Genomic DNA, 21,464 nt, shown 5'->3' on the forward strand with positions numbered 1-21,464 from the left:
GGTCAAAGATCAAAGCCAGTGCTCTGACCTACTTTCATGGATCAAAGCAGTAACTTTACACTCACTAGCCTTCTCCCTCGTGTTTATATCTTATCCTGTTCCTGAGTATTCAAAAGTTAAAATTTGACCTTGACCTAGTTTTCTCAAGGTCAAGGTCATCATCTCATTTTCATCCCCTTTGCCGCCCGAGTAATGTGCCTTTTGTCTCATCTTTTTATCTGCAACGGTTGCAAAGATATTTGGTGGACCAACCAACAGCCGAACGGACTAACAGACGAATACACAAACGCTGACAATTACAATAACATCACCACTTTGAAGCAGAATGTAATCAATGTTAGAAGTAGAATTCCTCATTAGAGCAACGCTTATAAATGATATGTTTTTAAAACACTGCACCAACTGGTAGAGTCCGAAAGTTTTAAAAAATAGCCAAGACCTATATGACATATCAAGGGAAATGCCACTGATTACCCAAGAGGAGATAAAAACAATTCCAGTTCAGTTCGCTCAAGTAACCCACATTATTTTAGGATGCTGCTCTGTGAAGCTTTGAATCTTAACTGCAACTCTTGGGGCTTGAGCATCAATCTGGAGCAGGAAGAATGAAGCATTGCCTACCAGCAGTGAAGCATTGTGACACTGAGAGGCTTCTTCACTTTGTCGAGCAATGGAAGGAAACCTTCAGCACATAGAGGTTAAAATGAATTCCATCAGGAAATCCTGAAGGAAATGTCTGAGGAAGCTGAGGCTTGGGCGTCAATGAACATTCCATAAAGACAATTCCAAGCATAACTCAAAGTCCAACAAGGCCTGGTTTCACAAGATGTCCTGGAACTTTGTGGGACCTAGAGTGGCTGTCAGTCATATGAATGATATCCAACAGAACATTTCTGCTTGGAATTGGGGAACAAGGTGGTTGTAGATGAAATCCCAAGGAATATTGTAAACCTGGAGGCCTTTGCTTGTGAGAAATGGGCTGAGATTCTCCGGGAACTGGTTTAGCAGCAAGTCATAGGAGCAAAAGGTCTCTACGAAGTATCGGATATGCTTGTTATTAAGGGGTACAACAATTTCCAGACAACAGTAGCGAGAGTGAGAGAGTGGTATTTTTGTTCTTGTTTTGATAGATTAGGGGGAAAATACTGGAAATAACTTCATTATTGAGCTGTCTGATCTGACATTCACTGATTTGCTTCTTGAAAACAGCAAATAAACACTAAATATTGCCAATAAATCCAAATAGAAAACATAGCTGAATAATTTATCTTCCTGTTCTGATCAGCAGCTTTGCTGAGAGTTTGGTATTTGCGGGAGGAGAAAATCTAAAAGCTTAAAATGGCCACCATAACCTGATCACCATCACCGCCAGCAGCAGCCGCGCCTCTGGAGACGCGCCCCTAGCGGCTGTCTCGGGTACTGACACCCAATGCGCATGGGCGGAGAAACTGCCTCTGTACGCTGTTATTATTGTAAGCGTAATAATCTTTTTTACGAAAATGGCGTCTAGTCAGGGAGGTGTGGGAGCCCTCACGGCTCTACAAAGCCATCACTACACTAGCGGACCTCACTGGAGTCCGGGAAATAGCCAGTACCAGCACCAGCAGCAGCACCACACGGCCCGCAGCCTGGACCGGGCTCTGGAAGATGCCGTCTGCTCGGGGATTCTGAACCTCAGCGGTAGGAAGCTGAGGGAGTACCCGGGGATGAGCTATGATCTGACCGACACAACACAAGCAGGTGGGTCACGGTCACGAGTGGGGATGGTCAGTCCCGGTGTGGTTTCATGTCAAAACGGCTTCGCGGATTGATGCGTTCACGGCCGTTTTGTGCGCGAATTTTGCCTGACTTTCCGGATTAACGTGTCAGGGACACAATTTTAAAGGGATATCCCTTCCACTTGGCTGCTCTCTGTAAATCCTCACACCTAGGTGGATTTATTCTCAACGCTGACTCGTGTATGACTCCACTTTACTCCGTAAAGGCGTAAAGGGGCCCTGCTGCTGTGGTTTGGCTGTTTTGGTCGACGCATGCAGCTTCCAGCGGCTCCCTTTGGACACATGAAGGCGCAGACGCACCCTAGTCCGGCGCTGTGCAGCGGTTTGCACATTGAGCCGCAGTTGATTTCGCAGCGGAGCTGCTGGAGCAGAATATGAATGAATGTAGAGACCAGCTGTGGATTCGTGCTCCCTGAATATAATTTTGGTGTAATCCCGTGTTACACGCAAATGTTTCATTTCCATTCAACCAGACAAAAGATGTAGTGTTGTTGGAGCCTCACCCCCTTCCTGCCTTGGTGCATATGACTATATTAGCCCATAATCTGTCAGAAAGGAGGGAGACTGGGGAAGATGATGGCTATTTATCTGTTATGTGTTTTTATTTGGCTTCTTAGAGAGGTTAATGGACAAAATGTGCTCAAAAAGTTTTATTCTTCTTGCAGCTTTAATGGTTTCATGGAAATTAAAGAGGTAATTTCCTGCCCCGAGAAGTCCACATGTCATATGGTGTTACCTTTCTGTGTGCTCAAAAGGAGAAGAAAGAAACCGGGAGATACCTGACATGTCATTTCATACTTTTGGACGTTTTCTTAACTTAAAAATCCCCAACTTTCTGTGAACTTAAATTATGAAGAATCTAAATAACTTTGTACATCCTCACCCTTTCATTAGTCACTAATGAGCTTGGCTCAGGCTCCTGGAGATAGACCACATGTAGGTGATTGGTTTGCTCATAACAAACCACATGTGAACACAGGTTACTGCTCTTTTATGTCAGTAATCCAGTTGTGGAAGGAGATTGATCTCCCGAATATGTGCATGGATCACAGAGCTGCCATGAAGCAGTATTTTAATGAGTCAAATGAATTGAAGACATCCTAAGCTGTTTGTGTCTGAACAATGTGAAAATATTTTGCTGCCTGTCAGGGCAACATAGGAAGGAAGTTAGAGTGCACTATTTATGGACTGCTGGGCCAAATGTGCACACGGGGTGTGGGATAAACTTTAGTAGTGCCAGCTTTTCTCTATCTAAAGCAAAACGTCAAAGTTTATCAAGGCTGCTGCATGAAGGGTTTGAAATAAGTTGTCAGAGATTCTTGTTATATAACGCTGACAATAATCAAAGGAGACATGAGAGTTTTTCCTCTCAAGTCTTTGCTCGCTTTGTCACGAATCCCGTCTCTGTGCATGAAGCCGCTCTTTATCTCAAATATATTTTGTTGTTGTTTTTTCGGTGCCTGCATTTTGATGCTTCCAATGAAAGGTGTGCACATTTGAAAGTCTCACTTTCAATGTGCTCTTTTTCAAATGTGCAAAGAGAGATCAACACCTGGCAGCACCACCCTCAAATACAACGTCAGCCGTGAACAGAAGCAGCTTTTTCAGAGAGATCCGGTAATTAGAACCGGTTCTTTAGTCTCCTTTCAGTTTAATATTTGAACGACTTTAAATAGAAATGAGCAGTCTTTTTACTTAATTTTTAAATATGTCTGCGAATCCCTTTTGGAATCTGTGTAGATTGTGTGTTTTTGTAATGTACATCTGGAGTCTGCATTGAAACTACATGACGCCCGACCAGTAGTTGGGTGTTTCATCCCATTGTTAAAGTTAAATGTTGTGTTTCATCCAGATAGAGGTCTAAATGAGAGTCCTCTATCTAACTAATGGGCGACAGAAGGCTCCAGTGCGTGAAGACAGACTTGAGAAAAGGGCCTGCTGACATGAGGGTGTCTGTTTGTTGTTATGCTACTGGCAGTTTGTCTCCACTCAGCTTGTTTTCTCATGAGAAAGCTCAAGGTCTCTGCGCTGCCCTGACCATTTCAGGAAGGGCTGAGGGTGATTGCATCAACGTTTACAGATTGTCAGATTGGTATAATGGCAGGCCCCTGCCTGCCATTACGCTGCCTGCAAGGGTACAAATACACCGACAGTAGAAAGTGAGCTTCCTCTGCTTCGACATAATGAAGTGTGTTTACCATACAGATGAAGCACACACTGCAGACAGGGTTGTATGCGTGGGAGTTCAAGGGGATACATAATAAACACATGGATTCCTAAACCTAATCACTTCATTAGATTATACTGAGAAAAGTGGGTCATGTGACAGATTGGGATTTTAGTTAATATTCCCATGTTTTAAGAATTAGCGACAAAAAAACCCCATTCTGTTGTAACATTACAGACCAATCACCGTCTTGTACATCACTACAGATTCAGTATCATTCCCCAAAGTCAACAGTGGACCAGCGAGAACCAGTCGCAACATGTGGAGCATTGTACATTCCAGATTTTATTCGATTGTGCATGGTTCCAAGTGAAGTAGAAGCATCAGAAAGATTCCTGCGTTTCCTGCGTTTTATCTTTGTATTCCTGAGGAGTTCACTTTTTCAAGACTTTCTTTGAAGGACAGTCAAAGCAAGGACACGAGTCTCAAACCAGCGTGCTTGGGTTTAATAATCAACTTGTGTAAATACCAAGGAGAAGTGTCTCATGCAATCCAACTGATTCACAAGAAAAGTTTTGCTAATTCATAATATCCATTTCCCCAGAAAACACACAGAGACAGATGTTTACTTGAACACACAGAGTGGAAGGTAGTATACACACAACCTCTCTGGTTTAGTTCTAGTCTCTGAGCGGTCCTATCAACATGAGAGAGTGCCTGGGAGAAAAAAAATTAACATTCCCAATTGTTCCTTCTTCCCTCAGGGCTCCTTCTGAAGGGTTTTGTAGAAAATCTCACACATACCAGCTAGGAACACAATGTCTGATCACTTTAATGAAGCTCATACCACACACTGCGTAAAAAGAAGAATTGCTTTTCAGTTCCGTGTTTTAAACATAGGTGTGTAATGATTTATCATCTGTTAGCAGCAGCTTGAACACTATAGGTGGTTTTTGTCTTCAGTGGCTGCTCCCGCATTTGGAAAGAGGACATATCAGTTGAAGTCTGATTTAATTAAGTTTCATGTAATAACAGTTCAAAGAACTATTAGGTCAGATTATTATTAGAGGTGCCTCATACATGTGATTTTGATGATCAGCAACAAACTATTTCTATTTACAACGCTCTTTCTGGGCCAGTTTTTAATTTCTGTTTTTAATTTCCTTGCACTCAGCTGTTGAAATACTCATGGACTGATGGAAAAATGTTTTTTTGAGCAAAGTAATTGTGTTTTAGCATATTTTTATGGCTGTTTGTGCTTTTCACCAGGGAAAATTTGTGACCAAAAAAAATCTCAGATGATCCATAACCCTGAATATCTACAGTCATGTGATGCATACATTAGTATAATGTGAAATACCTTTAATGTAAATACCTACAACTGTGTTTGTGGGGCCTGGACTGGTGAAGTGTTTCAGTCACACAGTGTACATAGACATCCTGTTAATTTGAAATGTATGGAGTAGATATGTATAAAGCACCCATAATTAACCCATAAAGTAGCTGAACAAACAGCTGATCCACGGACTGATCTAACCTCTAGGGGAATGATTTGCATGACCGAACTGCTCCGTCACCATCCGCCAGTGACATACTATTCCTCATCCATCCTGGGAAACATACTTGGAACGTTAACGCAGAAATGAGTACTACTCAGAAAATTCAATTATTTCATTTGTTTAATCGGGTTTATAGTGACAGATTTTTATATGATTGAAATCCAAGTTATTTTGCAAATGCCTTGAAATTTCCTTGATTTAAACAAACTAATTTCACTTGATAGTAATGTTTATTAGAATTAGAAAAGATTTTGTTTAATTTTGCAAACTGTCCTCTTGGCACATGTTTCTGGACAGGACATGGAGGTTGTTGGGGACGGGGGGGGGGGGTGGTGGTGAGGGGGTTTGGTAGAATTTGGTAGCTTGGTAACCTGGTTAGCATTGTCTCTCTCCTCCTCCACCTCCTCCTCCCACAGCAAGAAGAACCTGAATTAAAGAAAAAAACACCCAACAATGTAGATAAAATTATTTTGTGCAAATATTGCACACGATAAAATTAAATGAATTCAACAAATCATTTTTCTCCCTGTGCTCCCAGCAGTGCTCCGACCACACCCAAAACCTTCACTGTGGTCACATCTGGTCCAAGGAGGAAATAATTAACAGCAGCTAATCATGTTTTTGTCATGTTATTTCCCTTATTATCATTTATTGAACCATGTAGTAAAACTGTTTGATTTCAGGACTGTGGCTGTCCAGATTTCTCAAAAGGATTTTATTTTTGTGTAGATATGTGTTTACTTGCAGTCGTGTAATAGCTGTGTTCCGTCTGGAATCTCTCTGCAGCCTTTCAAGTGTAGAGAGAGTCTGGTGTTTTCGTTGTTCCGGTGTACAGCAGAATGAATTTTATAGGATGGCGTTTGCTGTGTCATGGGAAGAAATATCCAGATGTCACCTTTTCTGCACGGGTGACATAATTTCATAGATTGATGATTCGGTGTGAGGAGCGGAACATCGTGGAGCCCTGGTGGAGGATGGCTCATCTGTGCAGCAGGCCTCTTTCTGGGGGGGCCAGACGGCAGGTGGAAAAAAGAGCCCGCAGTAGGCTACAGATGGTGAATGGTCTTGGATTGAAGGAGGGAGATAGACAGGCTCACAATGGCAGCCTCTGCCTCCCCCCATTTCCCATCGACCCACATGATCAGAAGAATCCCCAGTTCTCTGGAGGGAGGGACAGGGATGCTCAGCTGTGATGCAGCATCAGGGTCGAAACCTCAGGGAGAGATGACGTTCCCCTTAATGGAGCAGGCTTACCCTGTGACCTCAGCTATAGTCTCCCCCCAATGTGGTGATTTCAGTCTCTCCACCCCATCGGTTTCTTTTCCTCTCGTGCTCTGACTGTCTCACGGTCTGCTTCTCACTTCTGCTTATTGACTACTGTCAGCGCCGGCGCGACTTGCCAGTGCTAGTCATGAAAGTGTGCCTGTCAGAAATGAGTCTATTTAAAGGCACTGATGCGCTTGGTATGACACCTCATAACCTCAGGGTGCAGCGATGGTGGTAAGTCAGTGAGCGTTTCACAAGAGCCTGAACGTCTTAGTGGTTTGATAATGGGTGCTAGTGTTTTGTAGTTGCATGCATTAAAGTGAAGGCAGTGCAGCAGGTCTTTTTCAGTGGTGTGGATTTGGAAAGCTTTTTTTATCTGTGACTGTGGAGCCCATTGTGTAGCTCTGTAATCATCACGTCACCCAAGGATATTTCAAACACACACCCACACTGAATCAATATGTCTGAAATGAAAGTCTACACAATGTTAAGTAGTTTGCACACGTTCTTCTCATAAGTTCCCATGTCTCCTCATGTGTCCTGTCCGATTTAATTCTATTTGAGCCGCGTTCTTTCAAACTGAAGATACAAACAGAGACAGAGGAAGATGATGTGCGTTTGTGCACACGCATGAATACATGCATCTAAATATCTTCTGCTGCGTGAGAGAATTATCAGCCTCGATGGGTAAAGTGCCTTAACTGAGGGTTTGCTTGTAAAGGCCTGTGCAAAATGTGCACCTATAGATGTCTGAAAAATTAGCACATGATGCATTCATGTGTATGGGGAGGTGCTGGAAGAGAACAGAGAGAGGCAGGGGTCCAACCTGAGCATCAGTATGTAAATATTTTATTATGAAAGACAGCTGAGAGGCTGTGCTCACACTCAGCGACTCCAGCAGAAATTACATTCACATCCTCGCCACAGCAGAGAGCCACTTGCTCCACACTGATTAATGTACGACAGTGATTTTTGCAGTCGCATGGCGTCAGTAATAAAGGAGAGTCTGTGAGTTACAATCAGCTCCTAATGACGGTATGTATTGTTCCAGTGTCAGCATTTAGCAATTTGAGCCTTGTCATGGAAATAATCTAATATTACAATCTTTGCAATATCAGAATATTTACATAAAAAATATCTGGTGTGGCTTTTAGCCGTGTGATTCTTGGGACGGCGACACCAGTTTGTGATTAGCAGCTCGCCCTCATCGCTCCAGGCTGAAATCAGCAACCACTGCATGGATTTCCATGAAATTTAATCCATGGATAAATAGGATGTATTATTCCTTGGTTGTTCCTTTAGCACCAACATAAGTTTGCTGTTTTTTGGCTCTTGTGTGAAATATTTTCAGCAGGTTGTAATTGTAACTCATAATGGATTTCAATAAATTGATTCATCTGATTAATTTCAAACATGCAACATCAATCACCTTCCATAAGTGAACCAGGGTTTTATTATCACATTGAGTAACTGACAAAATATGATTGATTGCAGTTTTTCATTCAGACTTGTGAAGATTTGTCGACAAGAAAACCGAGTCGGTCGGAGACCTTACGTGTTAAACATTGGCCTGATACTACAGTGATTGTGATAATGTTTATCATTGTCATGGCATACAGCCTCACAGAGCTGTGAGCGAAGCTGTAGAATTGATATGGTTTCGTATGTCACATTACATCATCAAACATTAGTTTTAACTTGATTTTAGTTCCCATACTCGCCATTGCTTCAAATGTGCAACCATTTCTGTGTCCACTCTGGTGAGGTCGATGGCATGATCAGATATTAGACTGCCAATAGCACATAAACCTTTGGGATTAGAGAGGTGTAATCTTAGACCAGCATAGATGATGGAACATGCTGCCCACCACTCCGAGATGTATTGATTAGCCTGTAATGTCTGTGGCCTCGTCCTAAAGCTAACATTTGAACAGTCTCAAGATCTTTAAAGGATAAATGTGTTTATTTTTAAATTTTGCATATTTTATCAGCACCTGTTCTTCTGCCTTACAGATTTGTCTAAGAATCGCTTCACAGAAATCCCTCCAGAGGTGTGTCTGTTTGCCCCCCTGGAGTCACTCAACCTCTACCACAACTGCATAAAGTGTATTCCAGAAGCCATCATCAACCTGCAGATGCTGACTTATCTTGACATCAGGTGAGTGACTATTCATCAAAAGTGAACATTTCTCGCTCAGAAAGCGCATGTTCCTCATTTCAGGGCTAGTTCTTATGTGAAGTAGAGCCATTTCCTCTTTTGTGTAAAACCAGTGACCAGAGACTGTTGCATTTTTTAAATGTAGGTCAACGTTTTATCTTTTTCTACAGTCGAAATCTCTTGTCGGTTCTGCCAAAATACTTGTTCAGCCTACCCCTCAAAGTTCTGCTTGTGAGCAACAACAAGCTTGTAGCCATCCCGGAAGAGATTGGCAAGGCCAAAGAGCTGATGGAGCTGGTGAGCAGTGGGTGTGTGTGTTGGTGTGTACGGACTGTATGAACAGATCCCGCTGCCGGAGTAATCCTGTTTTCAACACTTTGCGTCCCCCTGCAGGATGTGAGCTGTAATGAGATCCAGGTACTCCCAGCTCAGGTGGGGCGACTTCAGGCCTTACGAGAACTCAACATCAGGAAGAATTGTCTTCACATGCTGCCTGAAGGTCAGTCAGTCAAATGTCCCATCAAGCATGAAGTCTGAAATATAATTACTATCATGATGCTGAACCTCTTTGGGATTCTAACACGTGTAGGTCACAAGATACCCGTTCTTATTTTTTGTATGTATCTGAAACAAAAGAAATATTTTTATGGAGAATGTATATTGCATTTCAATTAGAAGATGTGAATGTTTTATCCAGATGGAAGGAGTTTTCCTTAAAGATGACCGGTATTACAGGAATCATTAACTTGACTGAATACTGTAGTACGGACAGAAACCACTGTACCTCATCCTCTTCTGGAACTTATATTAAGCTCCTCAACTTCACCTGCAGATACAAACTCCTAGGGGTCTCTCTTGGATTTAATATACAGTAGCTCAAAACAGAAAGGAGAGTTTGTGTCAGGTTTTCAGGTTACAGCGCACTGATGAGCTCTAACCTAAGCTATCAAAGCCTGTCTTGTGTTGGTTGCCCAGTGGAAGCAGTGTATCCATCATATTCACAAAAGCTGTTGATGAAACTGTTCATGTCTGGGCTTGCAGAGCTGGCGGACCTGCCTCTCATCCGACTTGACTTTTCCTGCAATAAGATCACAGAGATTCCTGCAGCCTACAGGAAACTCAGGCAGCTGCAGCACATCATCCTAGACAACAATCCTATGCAGTCTCCACCCGCCCAGGTTGGCGCTTTCATCTCATCACTGTTTGTGTGTAGAATGCAGGCCTTTAGTACTGAGACCTGCCTGGCATGCATATGGTTGATGTGGCAAGTTGTGGCAACATAAAACTGATGCAGTGTCGCCATCTAGTGGGTGAAACAACACACGACTAGTGGCTACAATAACACTTTCATTTTTCTGTTCTAGATCTGTCTCAAAGGTAAAGTGCACATATTCAAGTACCTGAACATCCAGGCGTGCAGGACGGACAAGAAGCCGGATACCCTGGACCTCCCCTCCCTTGGCAAACGCTGCCTCCCACAGCAACTTACAGATAGGTACCGATCCTCATCTATTTACAGGATGATGTCAGCATTATGTTGTGCACATGTGGTAAACTGTTCCATAGTCAACACCTAATATACAATTTGTTTTGCACATTTCCAGCATGGAGGATTTTTATCCCAGTAAGAACCATGGCCCTGACTCTGGTATTGGTAGTGACAATGGTGACAAGAGGCTGTCGACGACTGAGGTCAGAATCCAGGCATCAAACATAATCTGACTGCCAGTGTATCATGACTATATTATCACGTTGTGCAGCTTACCTGTTGTGGTCAAAGTGATTCTGTTAGCAAGGTAGTAACTCATCATTCATGGAAACAGTTGTGTGTTCAGACAACACAACGCAGTTAACAAAACAAGAGCACATAGATAAAATAAAGGTTAAGTAAGTAGGGTGACTAGAGTGAAGGATATCTGCCAGCAAGTCGGAGCTAACAAGCTAGGTAGGCTGAATGAAAGCAGGTGTGCGGGCAGATGGTGGGTCATGTGTCACTGGCTGTTGGGGGAAGCTCTCTGAGGAAGACAGGGAGACATGAAAGTCACAGTCTAGGATTAAAGCACCTGTGTGGGAGTTCCTTCTGTCCCAGAGGAGCAACAGAATGCTGCGAGATACTCAGTGAAAGATGGAAACAGTCAAAGTCAGAGTGACCTGCAACGAGTCAGAGCCAACATGTATATGACTCTAAATCAGCTCTGATTTCAACTCCTGGGATTCACACCCCGTTTTCTCCTCATTCTGCAGCCGTCAGACGACGACACTGTCAGCCTGCACTCTCAGATTTCAGAGACGGCCCGGGCCGACGCCCTTTCACTCCTCTCCAAAATGGACTCTTGCAAAGGTCACAGAAAATAAGTATCACTTATTCCCATTGAAAGCAATAACGGAGACTCTGGGATTATAGAATGAAGTGCCTAAAATATGACAGTGTGTATGACGATCGCGGATGCTTCCTCCCTCTATCAGATCAGGATGTCTATGACTTTATAGAGCCCAACCCGGACGAGGATCCTGCTCTGTCAGAGTGTGATGGGCAGCAGAGTCATGTGTCTTGTATAAAGGTATGAACTAAACCCTTTTAAGAAAACGGATGGTCGCAGACATGAAAGAACCGTATTGAAAGAAAATCAGGCGGCGGTCCGCAGGAAATCGATTGCTCTAGTCACTGGATCCTTACATGCTGTGTGTGTGTGTGTGTGTGTGTGTGTGCGCGTGTATATGTGTGTGTTCCAGGAACTGGAGAAAGTTCTCAACATGTCTTACCAAAACAAAGAAAAAGATATGAGGCAGGAGGAGTCAGGGTGAGTTTATCAGTCGATACAGCCATCAAACAAATGACTGTTACTCTTCTTCCTCTGATGATGCAGGTTTGTGATCACCCATGATTGATTAACTGATTTCAAAGTATCTCATTACATAGATACTTGTTGTGGAGGCCTGCTTTTTTCTTATTTTTTTTAAAGCCTTAATCATTTAGAGTTGGTGATGAGTGAAAAAGTTGTAAGCATAAGCTTGGATTCTCTGGGTGTCGTGTAGTCTTTTCACATTCTATACTATGTGAAGAAATGTTGAACAGCAATGGTGTTCTTTCTGAACAGTTATTATAAACTTTCGTTGCAGTCTGGAATCTGTTAAGTGCTGGAGGTTAAATGATTTGCGGAGGCATGTGCTCCCATCTGTTTAGTACAGAGGCTGGAACAAAACCGTAGAAGTCAGGAGTTTCCTGATGCCAGATTTCAACTAGTCACCCGGAACAGTAGTGATAGAAAAACACAAAGTTCTTATTATTATTGTTATTGTGCAGCTGGTGCTCTTTGTGAATGATGTCATTCTGTATATTTGTCGGCAGCTATAACGAAAATTGGTGCAGCTTTTACAGTCTCAGCAACAAAATATGGTGGAAAAGATGAGTTTGGATGACATTAAGGTCACACTCTTTCAGAATCTGTTGTGTGGTGATGAGGAGCAGTATTATGTTGCTGGAAAGACAGTAATGCTTAAATATGAGTCAGAATTGTATCTAATTGCAATCAATCTGATCCTGACCCTTTTCCCAGTTCTGATAAGGAACAGCTAGTTGAGGAAGAGGATGATGAGCTTAAAGAAGTGCTGGATCTGAGGAAGATTGCTGTTCAGCTTTTGCAGCAGGAGCAGCAGAATAGGTGTGTGGTCCTCACCCCCCCCCCCAACAGAAAGACATCACCATTCTCACTGAAACCACATTGCACTGGTTCAAAGCTCCATTCTGCTTGAATCCATCCTGGTCTTCTGTTTCTCCATCATCACATGCAGTAAATTGTGTGCTGTGTTCTCATTGGTCGGACAGTCGGCTTAGAGCAGAGATTGCTTCACAGATGCTGGTATTTTAGATTTTGTAGGCCTCAGTGAGTGTTCCTCAGTCAAATATCGCTCCATCATCACCTTTTGACCTCGTTCACCTCTCCCAGTCAGCATCACTTCACTTGCTCTCTTGTTCCCTGCTTCCTCCTCTCTGCTGCTGCACGCTTGACGAATGGCTTCTAGACGACGGTCCTTAATTTGCAGAGCAGAGAGTCTTATTCACCGGCGGAGAGTGACTGGCCGTGCACACAGGTCAATGAACTTTCTTTATCCCCTTGAATTTTGCACGTTTCACCGAGCAGATAACCACTGGTCACGTTGATGCACCGACAGCACGCTCCTCTGGTTTTTAATTTAAGCAATTTTACATTGTGCAGATAAATGACCCCCCCATATATCACGTAACAGGAGTCAACGCAGTCGTGTAGCTCTGTAATGACTCATGCATCTGTTTGCATCGTGCAGGTTCCTGAGTCACTCAGGGAGCTCCAGCAGCAAACCTAGGCCCCCGCCTCAGACGGTCCGCAGGTACGTCCTGTCCAGTCCGGCTGGCCAGAGAGACACAGGGGCACCTGGACAGAGAGGGACAACCAAGGGCAGACACATTAGTCTAGCATACTGTAGTTGGTCATGTGTACAAAAGTAGTAAATTTTAGGTGGATGGTTTTTTATCAGAATGTACTGAAGCCTATTTTCATCTTGTTTTATCAAAAAATTTAAAATTAGGAAATATTTCACTTGCAATATGACGTGACTACATCAGGTGCTAGAAGAACTAGTTAGCAGATGTTTTGGATGGTTTAAAATAACTCTATTCACTGTTTACCTCTTAATCTATTTTTAAATTGAATGCTTTATTCTTTATTTCATTTAGTGTATCAAAAAAAACTGTCAGGAAATAAACTTTAATATTTCTTTATCTGATCAGTTTAGAAGTTCCAAATGTTAAATCTGAAATCTATTGGAAAAAAGAGGTAAATGCAGATTAGAGGTAATGAAGCTGTTTTTGTGTAATGAATGAATTAAAAGTCTTACTTTGTTAAAAAAAAAAAGAGTTGACAGGGCAGTTCTGTGCTACTGTACTCATGATGTTATCTGATGCTTCATCCTAGTGCTTCTCTGGATGAGGGCAGTAGTGGCGCATCAGTGCTAAGCGGACAGGTAGGGACATTTACTTTAAATAATAAAAATAATATTTCATGTTCTCAGGGTGATGCAGAGACATATCTTAATTTTTTTAATACGTGCCTTTGCAGCCCTCCTCTTCATGCTCCTTTGATGGCGGCCTCAAGACGGATCCGATTGATTCAGAGCCAAAATGGCCCGAGGTCCCGCCTGTTCTTAATCAGAATGAAGATCGCAAGAGGAACAAGTACCTGAGAAAGGATTACCTGAAGGTATGAGCCGGCACACGTCTCATATTTGTTTTTCTCCTGAACTTTATGGTACCGTCATTATATAAGGCGACATCTAATGAATGTGTGTCGATCATATTCCGTTTTTCTTGATACTGTATTCCATTTGAGTCGAGAGTATAAAATGAAATACGAGATTTAAAGTGAACTAAACATGTTTTTCTTCTCCTGACAGTACAAATGTCAGAGTGCTCGGAAAAGCTCCAGCGAAAATGATGATTGTGAGGTTAGTCTGGATGAAAGTTGAAATAAATGTATATTTTAGAAGTTGTGCCGTGTCTCATTGTGACTGTGATGAATGTGTCATCTTCAGGATAGGCTGCGATGTGCTGACTTCAGCACCACTCTGACGGTTTTTGGACTAAAGCCCAGATCAGGTATCACTACAGCTTGTTTTATGATGTTATTGTTCTAACTTACATTGTACTGTAATTTTATTTTTTGAATCACGTTTTTCTTCTGGTGTTGGGTGATGTATCATCCGTAACAGCTGCCTAAGGGTTGATGTTATAGTATAAAGAATTGCAGTTGAGTCAACTTGAAAGCTTGTTTGTCCTTCTTTAAGGTGGTTTTTCCTCTGAATGTGGGGTGGGGGGGCGGGGGTTCTGTAGAACTATTAAATGTAACTTAAGTCATTCTTCCATTGATTAGATAGTATCTAAAATGTTGTAATCTTATCAGTTGTTATTCCAACTTTTCTTGAATACCCAGTTGGGTAGTTAATCCTTACATGTATTTTTCAGACCAATAAAGTCATAAAATACTAGTTTATATGATACAGTATAAACTATAATACTAGTTTATATTAGACAGTTGTTATTTTTTGCTACAAGAGAATACAAGATAATGGATGATGTCAGTGAGTTCATCTATTCTGACTGGGGGATCCCAAGGCGTTCCAAAGGCCAGTCTTGAGATATAATCTCTCCACCTGGTCCTGGGTCTGCCCTTAGGCCTCCTCCCAGCTGGACATGCCAGGAACACTTCCCTAGGGAGTTGCCCAGGAGGCCTCTGCACCAGATGCCCATACCACCTCAGCTGACTCCTTTCTAGGAGCAGCGGCTCTACTCTGAGCCCCTCGCAAATAGCAGGTCATTTATTCATGAAGACAAAGATGCAAGGAAGATGAAGATTAGAATATTAGTTTAGAAATTGAGATTTCTTGCCTTGATATCTGGACACAAAGTGCTGTATCTCCAGATATCAAGGGGCTCATCGGGTACATTTCATTTATCTTATCTCCTGGAAGGCCAGTGTTTTATGTGTCTGTCATTACACTGCCCTTTTGATCAGGTGTTGCTATTTCCACTGTCTTATTTCTATCTGACTGCTTCTTTTGTTATTCTAGCCTTCATCAGAGGAAATCGTCAGGAGTACGCTTCCACAGATCCCAGTTTCACCATGAGGAGGAAGATGGAGCACTTGAGGGAGGAATTGGAACAGATAGGACTCTTGCGGCAGGTTAGGAGCCTTTCAACTCGTCTATTTTCCAAGGCTTTAATCCAGTTTCTTGCACCCACAGGCATTTTCTTAGTTGCCATAGAGATAGCTTGTTTGTAAAATCGTGCCCCCTTACTTCAGTTGCTGTGTGTGAGGACAGTGTCATCAGGTTGTTGTTGTTTGCGTGTCTGCAGAACATTGAATCCAGACTGAAGGTGTTGCTCCCAGATGATGTTGGCGCTGCTCTGATGGACGGGGTTGTTCTTTGCCATTTAGCCAATCACATTTGCCCGCGGTCGGTTGCAAGTATCCACGTACCGTCTCCCGCAGTGGTAAGCACAATAAAACTCCAAATACGGTCTTATTGATTATAGGTCACAACAAATTCATCAGAATTGTCTTCAATAACTTTGACGTTCCGGCCTCCAGCCAAAGCTCAGCATGGCTAAATGCCGAAGGAACGTGGAGAACTTCTTGGATGCCTGCAAGAAGATGGGTGTCACGCAGGTAATTTTTGGGCCATCATTCTCATTAAGGGAATTTTTTTGTGTATTTTTCATGTCATCCATGTTTTTATTTCTCATTATATTACATTATATTTCTCATTTATATTTATTTTGCGATCTGATAAGGATATTAACTGGTGTGCTTTGGAACACACAGCAAACTATGGACTAATGTCTGCAAGTTATGGCATGTTTAATCACTGTTCTGGTCTTCACAAACTTTTACTTGATGGAAATGAGATAAATGTTCTAATATTTCATTACATTTCCCAGTAATGTAAACTTCAATCCTTATTGCTTTTTGTTTTCTGATGTAATTTACAAAGGTTATGTTTAAGATGCTGTCACACATTTCCGTCTTCACCAAGCATAAAGGAGGTTATTGGTATTTAATTTATGTTGCTCAAAGCACCAAAATCATCATCTTGAGCCAACAAACCTTTTATGTCTAATTTGCTGATTGTAAACCAAAGACATCTTTCCGCCCCCTCAGGACAAGCTGTGTCTTCCACATCACATCCTAGAGGAGCGTGGTCTGGTGAAGGTGGGGGAGACCGTCCAGGCTCTGCTGGATCTGTCTCCGTTGAAGCCCACGCAGCTGTCGGCTGTTTGACACAAGCTTTAACGTTGTCCGGCTGACTCTTCTCCCCTGTCCAAACTAACCTCCCATTGCCAGGGACCAGAGAGCCCATCTGGGCGAGGACCCGGTGGAGTCTGATTGAAGCAGGAGTCAGGAGGCAGAAATGCTCCTGTCTCCTTATATGATGTCAGCTGCCGCTCACTTCCTGCCCATCGCATTTTCACTTTCATCCTGTTCCTTGTTACCGGGACCATCCTGTGTGAGTGTGGATTAGCAATGTGACTGTGTGTTTCCTGTATCAGCTGCACAGACGAACAAAAGGATGATTTTACAGAAAGACCACTCAACATGGTCAGTTGTTGTCGAGCATGCAGCTCCTGCAGCACTGACAAAATGTTATGCTGGTATTGGAGACAGTAGTTTTGAGAAGATGACAGACATGAAACTCACTGTTTCATTAAACAGACGTAAGCTGCATGCTTGCCTCAACACCATAAAATACTGACTTTCTCTGCTTTGTGTGGAAATTATTTTCCAACAAATGTATTTTTAAATTTGTTTTTTTACACACTCATTTATTTTTTTTCCTACATATCTATCATCACATCCCACCTAAATCCACAGCAAAACGTGGTTTGTAAGTTGCTTCAATTTGATTTGCAGAGCAACATATTTAGTCACAGCTCCACTGCTTTCTGAGCGAAACGTGTGAAAACTAGAATTCAAGCTGCACTAGTTTTTTTGTACAATTGATTTAGAGGTATTTAAATTACTGTACAAATTGCATCCAACTGCAGAAAATGAACTTACCTAAGTTTTGTAGGAAGTGGCACTTCACCACTGTCAGAATGTGTGCTTTGCTGTGGCCAAAACTTTAATGGTTCTTTTTTTTTTTTTTGTAGCATTTTTTTTTGTTGTTAATGCAGATTTTCTGTTTCTGACACACTCTGTATTGAAACTTTTCTAAAGCTTTTATGATTTCTTCCTAGTCTTTGCCAAGGACCATTTCAGCAGTGTTTTATTGCTATACCTAATCCCCAGAAGAAGCATGTCCAAACCACGTGTATTTGTGAGTGGAGGGCCTACAATGCTGCATTCCTGCAAACCTTCCACACATGGGATGGTCAGGCCTCCCTGCTGTACATGATTCTGATACAATTAATTATCAGGGAAATTATTTATGTATTTATTGGTGTGCTTCATATTTATACGTTGTTGATTTTTTTGCCTACAAACTCTGACTGTGCATTCTGAAGAGGTGCAGCTGAACTTTTTGCATTGTTTTACATCAACTAATGACTCCAGATGAAAAAATGACTGAAAGAAGCAGGAAGTGTAACACAAACAGCTGTTTCTGCTATACATATCATCTATTTTAGTTAGTATTTGAAATTGTTTGTTACACTGGTGTGACAAGTGAATCACACTTTAAAATGAGGTCTCCAACATAGGAAAAAATATACTTTAAATTATTAGGTAATATGTGATATAAAAATCAAAAAGGTTTGATCTCATAATAGAATGATTTCTAGAAATTAGAGGCATAAAATTGTTTTTTTTTTAAAAAGCATTCTTCACTTTAAAGACAAATGGCTTTTACTGGTTGTCTGCTGTCCCAAATGATTAATAGAAACAAGTGAAGCTGTTTTGTGCTGCAGGAAAGCCCAGTAAATAATGTCAAGAGGAGTTAATGCTGCTTCAGCTTCAGTCCACAAGTATCATCCTGTTCAACAGCATTGGAACATGTAAAATCAGCCTTAAAGAAGGGTCATTCTTTTTTCTCAGTCTAGTGTAATGTTGTACCAAATTTGTGAAATGCACCTGCAGTGTGTTTATTAGTATTCAGTCAATTTCTTTCTTTCATTCCATTGTATTTTTTGTACATTTTTCTACATTAGCTTTTCTGCTGATGAGCTACAGCTCTGGATGTTCTGCTATATGGGAGGAGAATAAAGACAGAGCTTAACAGGTCAGACAAGTCAGTAGTTTGTAGTACATAGCAACCAATCTGAGAGACTTCACTCAGTCATGACTGACATTAACCGAGTTCTCACCACCCTGCTCTGTCGGTCTCTGAATGGGCTGTTGAAAAGATTTGTGTTATCCTTTTCTAAAGAAAAGAGATGACAAAGATCTAGGATAATTCAGAGCTTCCAGTTTCTCACGAGTAAAATATGCACAGATCCGCTAAGATTTTTCCTTATGCAGAAAAGCCTGCTGACTTTCTATGAATGCCAGGTCTTGAGTCTACCTCTGGAAATCTCCATTAAATGCTCTCCTGCTGCAGCAGACGGTTGATCTCTAATGCTTCTTCTTGTCAAACATCAACCATGGAGGCTTTTTGAAGGATGGACAGATAAACATACAAGAAATTTATAATGCTATGAAGTGTGCAACATTTAATCAGCATCGTAGAAACGTTGATTTCAAAAATAAACTAAAAATTGTAGCATGAAGCACTAAATTAGCAATACAGTAGCTGAGAAGAGTCTCACAGTGAAGGCATTATCACTGTTATCAGCATTGTAACGTCTCAGTCTCTGCATTCAGAGTCGACGATAAAACTGAACTGCTGTGTAACCTTCCAAACTTTTATTCTGTTTTTTTATCAGGGTATTTGGATGCAAGAGGTCCCAAAGGCTTAACGTTTAAAACTGTTGCTAAAAATGTGTTACTTTATTCCACTGCTGCCTCTTACATTACTGTACATGTTCATGTTTTGTTCAGCAGTGACTTCATGTTCATGGTTTTAAGTTAGATGAGCAGAAAGAGAGAAGGGATTTTCATGATGTTGGCTCTGAGTGAATCGCGGTGTAAAAATGGGCAGTCTCATCACAGTGTCATTACTTGAACTGCTGACTCATCACTTACTGTTTTGTTTTTAAATTAACTGTTTCGCTGGAAATGCAACATCTGCTTGTTTTGCAATCAGAACCTTCCACCCATTCATCCATCTTTAACTGTTTATCCTGGGCCTGGTCACAGAGGCAACAGTGTAAGCAGGGATGGTCATACTTCCCTCTCCCCAGACACCTTATCTAGCTTTTCCAGGGGGATCCTGAGGCGTTCCCAGGCCAGCCGAGAGACATAACTTTTTCAGTCTTATTTCAATGCAAAAAAACACTGTCTTATATTCGGGCCAATACAGTAATCCCTCCAGCGTGCTCTAGGTCTTCCTCGAGGTCTCCCAGGAAGACATGACCTTTTTCTGATCGAGAACCATGGCCTCAGATTTAAGTGGTGCTGATCCTCATCCCACTCGCGTCACAGTCAGCTGCAAACTGTCCCAGTGCACGCTGAAGGTCTATGTTTGATGAGACCAACAGGACAACATCATCCACAAATGGAAAGATGAAATCCTTTGGTCCCCAAACTGGACTCTGGACCCTCTGGATCCTGGCTGCAACTAGAAATTCTGTGCATAAAGATTATGAATAGATAGAGGGCAGCCCTGTCGATGTCCAACATGCACCTGGAACAGGTCTGACTTACTGCCCGCAATCTGAATTTTTTTTTTGGTAAAGTTGTTTTGTTTGTAAAGAATTACGACCATGATGGAGTTACTCCTTCCGATTAAACTGTGGGGCTTCCCTGCCCATCCCTTCTCTATGTGAGTAGATGCCTCACTAGAAAGGATGAGTAGGTCCCTTTACTTCTACTTTAACTGTTGGTAGAGAACTGTGACTTTTGTTTTTTGTGCCAAATCATGAAGGTAACCTTTAATCACTGTTCAATAAAAGAAACTATCCTATAAATTCTTCAGCTCTGTCTGGTGCAGGTAAAAATCCTCCAGTGTAAAAACCTCAAATGAAAGATTAGACTTGTGTCTTTTATTATCTGATTCTTATCTGTGACTCCAGATCTCACTGATGTTACAGTTAATGGAAGGTATTTTTTTAAAACCTGGGAGCATGTTTTTATGTAATAAACAGTCATGTCAGACTGGCTGTGATGATTTTGTTTGTATAGTCATCTCATCCAAAGAAAACAGTGAAACAGTCATGTCTAAATACTACACTGCCAAGAAAATTCCAATTGACTGTATGTCAGCTTTTTGTATTTTAAATCAAAGAAATTGCATGCAAGAATACGAATGGCTGAAGCAAAGCCTGTGTACATATCATCTGTATATTCCAGGGATTTCTTAAAAAAATAAACAAGTCTAATTCTTTGCAGCTCGCCCCATCTTGTCTTAATTGCATGCAATACTGAATGTGCCTGATTCTACAGAACTGAGACATGACAAAATCCTAAACTAGATAGCTCAGAGCTTTTAACTCTGACTGTTTTCATGTGACTCCCAACAGCTCAGACTCTTCATCTGGAGTTGGCATTTCTTGTATTCCTATTTGTAGCTTGTTTTATTTCCCCTCTTAGATCTGGTTCACATCTCTCATCCTTTTTGTTTTTCCTTCTCAAAGTCTGAAAGTGTTTTTGGTTCTTTTCAGATTTTATAGTTTTCATCCAGCTCCCTTTCATATTCTCCCTCTCTCTCTTTCTCTCTCTCTCTCTCTCTCTCTCTCTCTAAGTTCAATCTACTTTGTGTCATGGATGACTACTGAATGTCCTGGAATTTTTGGAGCAAAAACATAGTTTCTCGTTAACCTGAGTCTGTAGGCGATTAATCATGGGTGCAAATGGTCATTTCTCTTGTTGTTATTCAACATTTGGAGATTTGGCATAGATCTTAAAGGGGTCCTATTACGAAAATCACACCTTTTCAGGTCTCTACATATACATAGTGGTCCTCTCTAA

The 21,464-nt window shown here is 41.7% G+C and overlaps 1 protein-coding gene across 1 annotated transcript; it reads left to right on the forward strand.

Annotated features, from left to right (window-relative positions):
* The first annotated feature begins 1,450 nt into the window (after positions 1 to 1,450).
* On the forward strand, positions 1,451 to 20,880 carry lrch2 (leucine-rich repeats and calponin homology (CH) domain containing 2). The gene is made up of 21 exons (XM_068331278.1): positions 1,451 to 1,740; positions 8,784 to 8,928; positions 9,099 to 9,225; positions 9,322 to 9,427; positions 9,970 to 10,106; positions 10,293 to 10,423; positions 10,533 to 10,620; positions 11,173 to 11,269; positions 11,395 to 11,489; positions 11,662 to 11,729; positions 12,486 to 12,590; positions 12,952 to 13,020; positions 13,234 to 13,296; positions 13,881 to 13,929; positions 14,025 to 14,165; positions 14,359 to 14,409; positions 14,497 to 14,560; positions 15,532 to 15,644; positions 15,818 to 15,955; positions 16,053 to 16,130; positions 16,623 to 20,880. The coding sequence occupies exons 1-21, from the start codon at positions 1,500 to 1,502 to the stop codon at positions 16,740 to 16,742; spliced, it is 2,226 nt and encodes a 741-aa protein (XP_068187379.1). The 5' UTR covers positions 1,451 to 1,499; the 3' UTR covers positions 16,743 to 20,880.
* Positions 20,881 to 21,464: the final 584 nt, after the last annotated feature.

This window comes from Antennarius striatus, chromosome 13, assembly GCF_040054535.1.
Source record: "Antennarius striatus isolate MH-2024 chromosome 13, ASM4005453v1, whole genome shotgun sequence".
Classification (NCBI taxonomy): Eukaryota; Metazoa; Chordata; class Actinopteri; order Lophiiformes; family Antennariidae; genus Antennarius; species Antennarius striatus.

What these genes read in the sequence shown, in the direction of transcription:
- lrch2 (XM_068331278.1), top strand. Translation starts at nt 1,500, where the DNA reads ATGGCGTCTAGTCAGGGAGGTGTGGGAGCCCTCACGGCTCTACAAAGC. An exon ending in CCGCCTCAGACGGTCCGCAG is followed by an intron (nt 13,297 to 13,880) that starts GTACGTCCTGTC and finishes GCTTCATCCTAG; the next exon opens with TGCTTCTCTGGATGAGGGCA. An exon ending in TGGACTAAAGCCCAGATCAG is followed by an intron (nt 14,561 to 15,531) that starts GTATCACTACAG and finishes TTGTTATTCTAG; the next exon opens with CCTTCATCAGAGGAAATCGT.